The sequence below is a fragment of the Galleria mellonella genome, unplaced genomic scaffold (assembly GCF_026898425.1).
Source record: "Galleria mellonella isolate WM207_F2 unplaced genomic scaffold, CSIRO_AGI_GalMel_v1 utg424, whole genome shotgun sequence".
Taxonomy (NCBI): domain Eukaryota; kingdom Metazoa; phylum Arthropoda; class Insecta; order Lepidoptera; family Pyralidae; genus Galleria; species Galleria mellonella.
In genome coordinates, this window is record NW_026442097.1 from 3059262 (window position 1) to 3072131 (window position 12870).

The window sequence follows — 12870 nt, forward strand, 5'->3', positions numbered from 1 at the left end:
GACTTATTGTTATTAGGTTCAGACTGGAATTAGCTCCCTGTCGAGGTTTTCCTAGAGACTTTTTTTTATACAACTTAGAATAGACAAACAAGCTGACGGCCCACCTGATGGAAAGTGGCAACCGTCGCCTATAAACATGAGCAGTACCATGGACATAACAGAGTGTACTGTTTCGCCCATGATTACCCCCCATGCGTTGCCATTCCTGAGGACTCAGGTGTTATTCCTCTGTACCCTGTAAATTCACGTCATACATCAAACCGAAACACAGCCATGCAAACACAACTGCTTCACGGTTGAAACACGAATGGGACAGAGGTACACAAGCAATCGACTTTTGTACATAGTCTACAGTATGGGGTTCTTCAAAATGGCTATATTAAGATTTCTTCAGGGTCGGCAACGCGCACGTGACACCCCTAGTCTTGCAGCCGCCCATAGGCTGTAACCTGACATTTGACCATGGACCATGTGACCATTCACTATCAAACATGCTGTATGCATGGCGTGAATTTACTGGGTACAGAGAAATAACACCTAAGTCCTCAGGAATGGCAACGCATGGGGACTATCATGGGCGAAACAGTATACTCTGTTATGTCCATGGTACTGCTCATGTCTATAGGCGACGGTTACCACTTTCCATCAGGTTGGCCGTCAGTTTATTTGCCATTCTAAGTTGTATAAAAAAAATGCTTGCTTGCTACTTTTGTGGCATAAAATAAGACTTGAAATTTTTTGTTTTACGAATTTTTATCTTAATATAAATGGAATATGTTTACTAAGCAGGATAAAAAGTAGCCTATGTCCTTCCCTATCTGACTAACTAAACCACTGAACCGATTTTGATAAAATTTCTTCGTAACCAATCTGTAAAAAAAGATAAAAAAAAAGAATTTCCCAAATCGGTTTAAAACTGACGGAATTATGAACTAACGAACATTAAAAAAAAAATACAACCGAATTGAAATCTTTCCACTTTTTGAAGACGTTTGAAAATATATTTTTGCACGTTATATGTTATGTTTTATATACAAACCCTATATTTTCTGATTTTGGGTTCTCAAAGTAAACTGCCAGAATTACCTTCAAGGGATAAGTCCGCGTATGTACATTTTGGTTATAACCTGATATCTATATTAAAAGAGAGTGCACAAAAACATATAAATAAATAAATAAATAAAGATTAACTTTTATTTTAGTAATAAATTAATAAATTACATCGTTATTTACAATAAATCTAACACACTGAGAAAAATCTTTTATGACATATTGTTTTGCTATAAGTGTATTTGTATTTTTAGTCCATATTTAAATTTGTTATATTTCTTTGATTTTTTATTATTTCTTTTAAATTTCCTGCCCTAATTTAGATATATGATACGGTACTAATACAGTTATTGTGATTTTTTTCAACAAATCACCGTACAACTTCAGTAATGATATTTCCTTTGTCTTGAATAGGATTGCTACCGAATTATTAGGGGTTTTCAGGCTTGCAACTTTCTCGTCCAAATGTTGCTTTTGAAAATTAGCACTTAAATCTTTTATTACAGATTCTACATTTGCTTCTGTCAAGCTTGCACAGCTAATAGAACTGGCTGGAGCATCGTTTAGAACATCAGATGCTTTCTGACAAGGTATATAGAACGTTGATGTTTTCGGAATAAAGTCCTGTTTTCCTCCTGCGTTTTCATTTAATTTGGCAATTGAAATTTGTTGATTTTGCGTGAGACTATTGGAATGTATTATGTTTGAATTTGGAATATTGTAATCGTTAAGAACTGCATTTGTGAAACCAGCATTTTGTATATCACCAATTGGAATAAATTCCACCATTTTAAAATATGGATTATTATTTTTATTAGTTGTTACATGATTTCTTTCCGATTGTACATCCTGATGACGTTGTAATGAAATAAAATTAGAATTTGCAACTCCATTTATTGGCGAATTGTCGAGACCTTGAATGCCAGGTTTAATTTCAGAATTTTGGGTCAAATCGTCACCGTTAATTGCTTGTAAATACTTGATTACATAAGATGTATTAGGTATATCTTCTTGACCGGGATTTGCTTTTATTACATGGTCTATAAGGTCAATATTTTGATTTAGTATAATTTTGTTCTCGTCAGTTGTTGAATTTGATAGATCAGTAATGGGTTCTGGAAGTATAAAATTAGGGTCTATCTCTCTATTGCCCATATAATTAGTTTCCATTGATCTTGGTTTAAAAATTGGTATCATAGTAGGTGGCAATTCAAAATTTTGATTAATTGTTGCATTTAATTTAAGTTTCTTGTTCATCATTTCAATTATTGTAGGTTTTCCATCGTTTAGTGTAGGTTTTTTGTTTGGTGATGCAGTGGTTTTAGTTTTAAGATCTGTTAATGCTGAAGATTTAGTTTTAAGATCTTTTCCATTCTTATGCTTTTTCATGGGTATAGTTTGTTTATTTTTAACATCTTGACTAACAGTTGTCGATTCAGTAACTGTATCTGCATATATAATCTTTTCAATGGTTCCTGTTTTATTTTCTTTTATACTTTCATTTTCTGTTTTCTTCCCTTCTAATATTTTATTGAAAGCTTCTGATTCTTCTTTAGTGTGAGCTGTATTAATTGTATTAATTAATGGATAAGAAGGATCTTCAAGTAATTCTAATACTTTCAAGGTTTTTGACAAATCTTGCGGTTCAGACAAATAAGCACCATTTTGTACTGTTGAGAGTTTTTGATATATATTATTTGAAACGTTGAATGGAGATGAGACAGCTATATTCTGTAAAATAAAAATTTAATAATAATGTTAACTCTGTAATTAAAATTTCTACCTACCCCAATAGGAGTCAAGCGTGACAGATATATATGTAGGTACGAATATGTAATAGATAAATTTTTTACTATATATTTAATAACTTTATAATACAAATGTATTGTAGCTTTTTTTTACAAATGATGTAAAAAACTATGTTTTTTTTTTCAGTCGTTAACTGTCCACAGCTAAACATAAGCCTTTTCCATAAGGGAGGTTTTGCCAGTAATAGCCACATTTGGCAAGCGGGTTAGCAATCGCAGTTAAGCGTTTAGAGATGTTTTAAGAATGACGCTGCTACCCATTCCTCAACCGTTAACTTCCTTTAGCCTCTTACGACAGCCACAGGAAAAGAAGGGGTGCCCTATTCTATGCCGGGATCACACGGCCATATATTGTAACTACGTAAATTGGTGATAAATTGTAATCAATAGATGTCGCAACATTGCTCTGATGCAATTTTATATAATGTATTAACAATAACAGACGTATACACTTTTTCAATAAATCTTAATGCAAAGTGAACGCTCAGACTATGGAATGAGCTCCTTGCTGAGGTTTTCCCTAAAGACTACTGTATGGGGCTCTTCAAAAAGGATATTTTCTGAGGAAAGGATTAGGGTTTCTTTAAGATTGGCAACGCGCACGTAAGACCCCTAGTGTTGCAGGCGTTTATAGGCTACAGTGTCCGTTTACCATCAGACGGGCAGTATGGCTGTTTGCCATCTACGTGGTATAAAAGATAACACGATTTTGTCGTAATTATCACAGAAACTCTACCTAAATGGAATTACGGAGACTTAATTACGGAGGGAATTAATGGAATAAAGGAGACTTTATACAAAAGTCATTTGCTTGAATGGCAACGCATCTGTTCCATTCGTGTTTCTCTTTTATATGCAGTTGTGTTTGCATGGCTGTGTTTTTTTGAAGGGTGGGATATGGAATGAATTTACAGCCTGGTACAGAGGAATAACACCAGTGAGTTCTGAGAATGAAGGAATGGCAATAGCCCATCATGGAGCAATTAATCATGGTAGTTTCGAAACGACCTGGTTGGGTATAGCAATGGGATTCCCAGTCTCTTTATGTTGTTTCTTGTGTATAGGCGACGGTTACCACATTCCATCAGGTGGGCCGTCAATTATTCATAAAGAAAATTTTGTTTACATTTTTATTAATATCTATTGAAATAGACGGATTTCATATAAATACATACAGACATACATATCTCTTACGCCTGTCTCTTATTACTGATATAAATGGAAAAATGTAGAAAGAATATGCCAGATACTATCTTTAATTTATACTGAAAAATGACACTATCGTTTTTTAACAGACTTCCAAAAAAAGAGGTCTTTATATATTTGTTACCCCATAACACCGTCAGTTATAAACCGATTATGAAATATATTTTTTTTTATCTGAAAGCATATTCACACAGATTGATCCTGTATAAATTTTATCAAAATCGGTTTAGTACTTTAATTTTTAAATCAAAACAACTACAAGTAAAGTCGATTTGAACGAACTCTTAATCATGACTCATGTTTTTTTTTTAATACTTTATTGTACACACCAGTTGTAAGAATATGGCAGTGGTAATCAAATGTACAAAGGCGAGCTTAACTCTGATAGAGTTCTCTTCCAGCAACACCCAAAGTGGAAAGGAGCATCCAAGTCAGCGGACACAGCAGTGTACAATTTTTAAACAGTATTTAAAAAAAGAAATAAATAACAGTCTCTCTACATAGATTAATTGTAAGTACAGATTAATACTCACAATTGATATTATAGAAACGAGAAGGTACGAAAATTTTTCCTTCATATTTTTCTTAACCACATTTTACTTCACACTAGCGAACTTCACGAGAAATGAATTACATTAAAAAAGAGATCTCTCGTAATCAGTTTTATAAGTAACTTCATTGGTCATCACTATTGCGTAAACCGATTATAAATAATCGATAAGTATCGCATTGCGATGCAATACTTTGTATTGGGGGGAAAGGGATTCAATCAATCAATCAATCATATTTATTCATATACATCTGTTACAGATTCTTATGATACGTCATTTTATAATTATAATAATTACTATATAAAATAATATTGATTTAAAAAAATTACAATAATTACATTTACAATACAATTCACATTAATACAAAATTCAAATCCATGCAGTTTTGTCATTTAAATAGTCATTTAATTTGTAATATGCTTTTGTACAGAGAGTCCTTTTTATATATATTTTAAATTTTCTTTCATTTGTTAGTAATGGAGACTGAGAATCCCATTGCTAGCAATATACCCAATCAGGTTAACCTCCTCGTGGTTCTCCCTGGAAACTATCATGGTTAATTCCTGATGAATTCATCATGATGGACTAACTGGCCTGTTTTCATTCTCATCTATCACCCTTCACTGGTGCTCCGCCTGCGTATCCCGTTAGCGCAGGCGGGGTTACCATACCATTTTCACCCATCAAAAAAAAAACTGTAGTTGTCCATCCGCTTACAAGGCGTGGCAATTACTGGCAAACCCCTCTATATTCATCAGTGGTTAACAGCTGATATGATGATGCACCAAATGACCAACAGTCTGACGACCCACCTGATGAAAAGTGATAATCGTAACTTAAGGAAATAAAAATTTCAAGGTTTTTTTATACAACTTAGAATGGCAAACAAGCTGATGGCCCACTTGATGGAAAGTGGTAACCGTCGCCTATAGACACGAGCAATACCATGGGCATAACAGAGTATACTGTTTCGCCCATGATACTCCCCATGCGTTGCCATTTCTGAGGACTCGGGTGTCATTCCTCTGTACCCAGTAAATTCAAGGTACATATACTGTGACTTCACATAAATATATTGTTTGAAAACCTTGAAGGTGTAACGGTTATCACCGCCTCACCAGCGGTGAGGTCCGGTCACCGGGCGTGGGTTCGGTCCCTCATCAACTTTTTTATACACACATTACGGCAGCGGAATTAAACTAATTAACTATAATCAAATAACCAGTGACATGGAGATCCGCAAGATAACATCTGGTTCAGTAAAATATTCCTAGGAACTGAGATTTACGTTAAAAATCTTCACAAAAAGTTGTAAGTGAGTGAAAATAGTAGGGAGATTGAGTATACTCGTGCAAATCCGGGATAAGCAGCTACATACATACATACATATCTGTCACGCCCGTCTCCCATTAGGGTAGGCAGAAACAATGGAACGCCAAATGCTTCGATACAAACAAACCTCTTTCGCTTCTTCCACATTCATTAATCTCTTCATACACGCTCGCCGGTTACGGGTACTTTTAATTTGGCCCTTCTTCAGTAGTAAGGATAGTAATAGTATATATATAGTAGTAATCTTCATAAGCAGCTAGTTTATACTAATATTATAAAGAGTAAAGTTTGTCTGTTTGTTTGTAACGGATAAACTAAAAAGACTACTTAATTAATTTCAAAAATTCGTTTATCTATAAAAAGCTATATTATCACCGAGTAACATAGGCTATAAACTATTTTCAAAATTCTGTCTTCTATCTACGCATGCGAGATCGGGCCGGATCGAATTCTTACTAATATTATAAATATGAAAGAAAGTTTGTGTGTTACTTTATAACGCCTTAATGGCCATAAACAATCGTCATTACATTTGGGATATATGGGGGGACTATATTGGGATAGTCAAGGATTTAAGATTGTTACCTTCAAGAAAAAAGCATAAATAGTCGCGTACAACGCGGTTTCAGAGATGTTTTCTCCCACGATTTTTTTATACAACTTAGAATGGCAAACAAGCTGCCGGCCCACCTGATGGAAAGTGGTAACCGTCGCCTATAGACATGTGCAGTATCATGGACATAACAGAATATACTGTTTCGCGCATAATACCCCCCATGCGTTGCCATTCCTGAGTTGCCATAAATTCACACCATATCCCACCCTTCAAACCGAAACACAGCCATGCAAACACAACTGCTTCATGGTTGAAACACGAATGGCACAGAGGTACCCAAGCAATCGACTTTTCTACTCCCTCTGGTTATGGAATGAGCTTCCTGCCGAGGTTTCCCAATAGACTAACACCTACAACATGTGGTTCTTCAAAAAGAGGGTGAAGAGGTTTCTTCAGGGTCGGCGACGCGCGCGTATTACCACTGGTATTACAGATGAACGGCTACGGTAACCGCTTACCATCAGGTGTTGCCATCTCGGTGCTATAAAAAAAAAATTAAAAAGTCCTGCATTTTGAAATCATAGAACCCCAGTCGAACATTCTATCCAATTATTCAATAAATAAATTGATAAATTTAATTATGAAAGCAAACGATGATAAAATATTTCTCACTACTTATCCTCACGTACTTGGCTACAAATGTGATAAAAAAAAAATCACAATTTCTCAATAGACATTTCGTGTACGTTATGCCCGACTTTGAACTTTATTCCATTGGCAAAAGTGAAGTAGCTTGATTAGTTAAGTTTCTAGAAATATTCTCTTTATCCATTATGTTGTGACATTTTATAAGTATATATACTAGACTCTAGATCTGTTCTGTACACACTGAACAATTACCTTTCAGTAGTATTCAGTTACTTCTTAAAAAAAAATCCAAAATGAAATTCTTCGCTTTCGTCGTCTTCGCACAGGCCGTGTTCTTCCAGGTAAATTTTATTTATTTATTAATTTATTATTTAATTAATTTACTTGTTTATAACTAGTAATCCGTCCTGCTTTTGCATTGTGTGAATAGATAGAGAGATAAATTAGTATTTTATATTAGCATAAGAGATCTGTTTGAAATGAAGCATTTAGCGTTTCATTGTTACTGTCTACCCTAATGGGGGACAGGCGTGACAGATGTATGTACATTAGTTGAAATAATGAAAAAATTTTGATTCTTTGCATAATATAATTGAAAGTTTTGTAGGGATTTATAACTTTTTTTTTTTAATAATATGTAGCTAATATTTTTCGTGTAGTCCCGGCATAAAGTAGGCCACCCTTTCCTATCCCGAGCATAACGTAAGAGGCGACTAAAGGAACTCAATGGTCGAGGGATAGGCAGTATGCCCCTTGTAAAACATTACCACAGCGGGGGGAAAGGGCTTGTTAGTAATGGGGACTAAAGCTCGTTACTACTAATAATATAAATACTGGCAAACCTATGATTAACAGTTAATTGCTGATATGTTAATGATCAGTCTTGTATATAATTCACTAACCCAAAATGATAACATAAATTTAATCAATTTCATTAAAAATTCAATTAATCATTCACTAATATTGTTTTTTCAGGCCGCCTATTCCCAGTGCATCAGACCGTACGGACCTCGTGTGGTTGCCCCGGTCGCAGCGCCACTTATGGCCCCGGCGCCAATTCTGTCCCCGGCTGTTCTACCCGCTCCAACGATTGTCCCCGCCATGTCCCCAGTAGCGATCCCCAGCGTGGCCAACAGCCTTGCTGATACCCTTTCCCTGCTGACCGTGAGCAGCCTGCTTGCTGACACCCTACCTTTGTCTTACCCGAATGTGGTGACCAGCTTACCGATGGTTGGTGGATGCGGATGTGGTTTAGGCCCCATCTATTACTAAACTTCTATATTTTTTTTTATAATTGGCATAATTTGGTAAATAATTTTGGTAAAAATTATTATTGCTAATTTTTTTTTAGAAATGTGCTCTTTTATATTAATTAATTATATATTATTCTTTTTTCTCTCTTTTTACCAATTTTGAAATAATAAGCAATTTATATATTATTATTTTGGTTTTTTAACTCATTTATCATTTTAAACAAAAATAAGCCAGCAAAGTACCAAGATCGTTTACTAAGTAAGCCAATTACAACAACAGGTTATTAGATTATTAAAAAAAGTAAAAATTTCTAAAAACAATTGTAAATCCTGTCATTGTTTAAATATATTTTGACAATACTGCATTTTGGCTATCTTACCTCTTTATAATGTATTTCAAACTCTTTACTTTGTAAATACAGGGTGTAACGAAATATTTAAATGTGTAACTCAATTTTAGTATTTATTAAATACCATCAAAAACATAAAATATATAAACATGCCAAGTCTCGAAACACAGGTTTTTCACTACAAAAAATGTGAGATTTCATAGAAAACCAAGTCGGTTATTTTGGTTAGTGTCTATGGAAGCATCTACTCAATAACTTTGGTATAAATTGGTATCTAATCAATTACTCCGGTATCATTGATCGGTATCAATAATATACAAGATGTCTATTGCTATAATAACTATAATGACTTATGAAATAAAAATAATGAAAGTAAAAATAACTCACAATACCCCCAATTCGTTACACGCTGTATATGTCAATTATGTTTATTTATTAAACCATTTGTTTGAATCTTTACATAAAATAAAAAAAAGTAACAGTATTATATGTTTTTCATTATATGCATACTACACACATACCTACATATTCACTACTTCCTATGCCACTGTGTTAGGTTGACTGGAAGAAATCTCTTTCTGAGATAAGTTTGCTTTGCTTACTTTACACACACACATATATATATATATATATATATATATATATATATATATATATATATATATATATATATATATATATGTGTGTGTGTGTGTGTTCCGTATATATATATATATATATATATATATATATATATATATATATATATATATATATATATATATATAAGGTTTATATATACCTACAGATACCTAGTATCATGAAATAAATGAATAATTAAAAAAAAAGTGAACTTAAAACATTTTCATTTTGGAAGACATTTTAAAATATATATTAAAAATATAAAAAAAAACTCCCGATACATAAAAAGTAATTCGTTAGATCCTAGGTACCAGTTACTGTCCCATTTTCCTCATCAATCCAGCTAGGGCATTGATCAGACAAAAAATAATAACTTTCAAGTTTTTAGTTTTCATTGCATTACTATTCCTCATTCCCTTTCAATATAATGGATATTATTCTCCTAGTAAAGCCCTTTAATTGGATACCCATATTTAGAGAGTTGTAAAAAAAAGTTATTCGCCATTTTGTGGCAGCGGCCATCTTGGATTTAAAAATTGTCATAGTATTCTATGACTATTCTACTACTCAAGCCCTTTTTTGATATCTATATTCAGGAGTTGAGAAAAAATATGTATTTTACTAGTCAAGCCCTTTAATTGGATACCCATATTTAGGGAGTTGTAAAAAAAAGTTATTCGCCATTTTGTGGCGGCGACCATCTTGGATTTGTAATTTGTCATAGTATAGTATTCTACTACTTAAGTCCTTTTTTTAATACCTATATTGAGAGAGTTGTGAAAAAATATGTAATCCGACATTTTGTGACGGCGGCCATCTTGGACCGATCTCCATCAAACAAAACAAGAACACACCTGTTGACTAATGCCACACACACACACACACACACACACACACACACACACACACACACACACACACACACACACACACACACACACACACAAACACACACACACACACACACACACAAACACACACACACACACACACACACACACACACACACACACACACACACACACACACACACACACACAGAGAGAGAGAGAGAGAGAGAGAGAGAGAGAGAGATATGTCAAACTTATAACATCCTGTGGTTTTTGCGTCGGAGATAAAAAACCAATTATATCACAAGTAATATATGTTTAATTACTGTTAATAAAAATAAATTGCCGTGTCGGTCCTGGCATAGAACGGGCCACCCCTTCCTTTCCCGTGGGCGTCGTAAGAGGCGACTAAGGGAGTACAAGGGACGAGTAACAGCGTCCATCTTAAAATATCACTAAAAGCCTAACTGCGGTTGCCATCTCGCTTACCAAGCATGGCAACTACTGGCAAAACTGTTCTTCTGGGGAAGACTTGTGTTCAGCAGTGGACAGTTAAGGGTTGATGTGATGATAATAATAATAATAATAACACGTCATATCCCACCCTTCAAACCGAAACACAGCCATGCAAACACGACTGCTTCATCTCCTCCTCTCCGGTTGAAAAAAATAATACGAATGGGACAGTTTTTCTTTAGAAAAAATTATGAACTAAAGGACTCAACAAAATACGTACCGCTAATATTTTTTTTGACATGAATCTTTGTAGCAACAAAACTGTCTATTATTATACCCACTGGTTTAATTAGTTATTCTTCTGGAAGAGAATTCGGTTAAGCTCGCCTGGATCTTTATTTAATATAAATTATATATAACAAACACAACTAAATATTTTTAAAATCTGTCCAGCCGTTCTGGAGTTATAAACGGTGTAACTTATCCGACTTTGTTTTATTTATATAGAAGAAGTTAAAGTGAGATCATTTGTTTCCTCTTAGAGCCTTACGACTTAACCGATCAATATAAAATTTGGCATATCCAATGTTTTTAATGCAACTTAGAATGGCAAACAAGTTCACCGCTCATCTGATGGAAAGTGGTAACCGTCGCCTATAGATATGAGCAGTACCATGGACGTAACAGAGTATACTGTTTCGCCCATGATACCTCCATGCTTTGCCATTCCTGAGGACTCAGGTGTTATTCCTCTGTACTCTGCAAATTGATTGCCATGTCCCACCCGTCAAACTGAAACACACCCATGCAAATATAACTGCTTCACGGTAGAAACACGAATAGGACAGAGGTGACCAAGCAAACGACTTTTGTACAAAGTGAATACAATAAACATAATACTATATTAAACTATATATATATAAACCTTCCTCTTGAATCGCTATACCTATTGATGAAAACCATATTAAAATTCATCAAGTAGTTTAAAAGATCTAAGCGTACAGACGGCGAAAAGCAACTTTATTTTATACTACATATGGCTTTTTTTACAACACAGGGGGCAAACGAGCATGCGGCTCACCTGATGTTAAGTGAATACCGCCGCCCATGATCACCCACAACACCAGCGGCATTGCAGGTGTGCTGCCGGCCTTTTAAAAAAGGAATATACTCTTTTTCTTGAAGGTTATGTTGTCGTATCGGTTCGGAATTACTGTTGCTGGAAGTTGATTCCAAAGAATGGTTATGCGTGGAAGAAAGTGCCTTGAAAAACGCACGGTGGAAGACCGCCACGCCAAAGATTAGTTTTTATTTATTCACGTGACCGGGATAAAAAGTAGCTTCTTTATACATATTAAGGTGGCAAATAAACATACACCCCACCTGATGGAGAACTAGCTTAAGATTTTAAAAATCGCATATAGTACGTATATACTAAATTTCATATTAGTTGGTTATATCGTTATAGTGCTGAGGGGTAACAAACGAACTTCCTTTCATATATATAACACTAGTCAGGACATTTTTATCGTCTATTATAAGTACTTAGATTTTTTTATACAACTTAGAATGGCAAACAAGCTGACGGCCCACCTGATGGAAAGTGGTAAACGTCGCCTATAGACATGAGCAGTACCATGGACATAACAGAGTATACTGTTTCGTGCATATGTGTGAAAACATTCTGTCTATATAATCTAAAACTTGACCAATCAAATTATGGAATCGATTATTTAATTTAATTTCAAACTGCTTATAATTACTTCTCTCCATCCGAGGGTTGCCTGGAAGAAATCGCTTTTAGTGATAAGGTCACCCATTTGTTTTCCACTGTGATTATTTCTTGTAATTTGTTTGTATTGTAATCTTTTGGAGGAAATAATAAAGAATATCTATCTATCCATGATACCCCCCATGCGTTGCCATTCATATCCATATAAACGTAAGTACATATGTTTATTTACATATGTTTTATTAACATTAGCATTTTTCTTTTTTTATTAGTTACACTTCTTGCGCCATATAGCTATCATCTTTTTCTTTTCATTTCATTTCTTTCTACCCAAAGGTTGTCTGGAAGAGATTGCTTTAGCGACAAGACCGCCTTTTGTACTTCATAAGTGTAATATATATATTTAACTTTGTTCTATTCTTTAAGTAGTACAATAAAGAGTTAATAAATAAATATTTGTTTTATTTCTTATTGCAT

General features: G+C 34.3%; 2 protein-coding genes across 2 annotated transcripts; one reads left to right on the forward strand and one right to left on the reverse strand.

Annotated features, from left to right (window-relative positions):
- Positions 1-1180: 1180 nt before the first annotated feature.
- On the reverse strand, positions 1181-4690 carry LOC116413751 (uncharacterized). The gene is made up of 2 exons (XM_031914466.2): positions 4598-4690; positions 1181-2781 (listed from the first exon to the last, which is right to left on the reverse strand). Exons 1-2 carry the CDS (start codon positions 4640-4642, stop codon positions 1351-1353), a joined length of 1476 nt encoding a protein of 491 aa, XP_031770326.2. The 5' UTR covers positions 4643-4690; the 3' UTR covers positions 1181-1350.
- A 2684-nt stretch (positions 4691-7374) lies between these two features.
- LOC116413759 (alpha-amylase-like) lies at positions 7375-9238 on the forward strand. Its single transcript, XM_031914499.2, has 2 exons — positions 7375-7492; positions 8127-9238. Exons 1-2 carry the CDS (start codon positions 7445-7447, stop codon positions 8421-8423), a joined length of 345 nt encoding a protein of 114 aa, XP_031770359.2. The 5' UTR covers positions 7375-7444; the 3' UTR covers positions 8424-9238.
- Positions 9239-12870: the final 3632 nt, after the last annotated feature.

Bases quoted from the DNA above. Each gene is read 5' to 3' on its own strand.
- LOC116413751 (XM_031914466.2), bottom strand. From the start codon at position 4,642: ATGAAGGAAAAATTTTCGTACCTTCTCGTTTCTATAATATCAATT. The intron at 2,782-4,597 runs GTGAGTATTAAT...TTTATTTTACAG, and splicing joins TCGTTTCTATAATATCAATT to AATATAGCTGTCTCATCTCC.
- LOC116413759 (XM_031914499.2), top strand. From the start codon at position 7,445: ATGAAATTCTTCGCTTTCGTCGTCTTCGCACAGGCCGTGTTCTTCCAG. The intron at 7,493-8,126 runs GTAAATTTTATT...TTGTTTTTTCAG, and splicing joins CACAGGCCGTGTTCTTCCAG to GCCGCCTATTCCCAGTGCAT.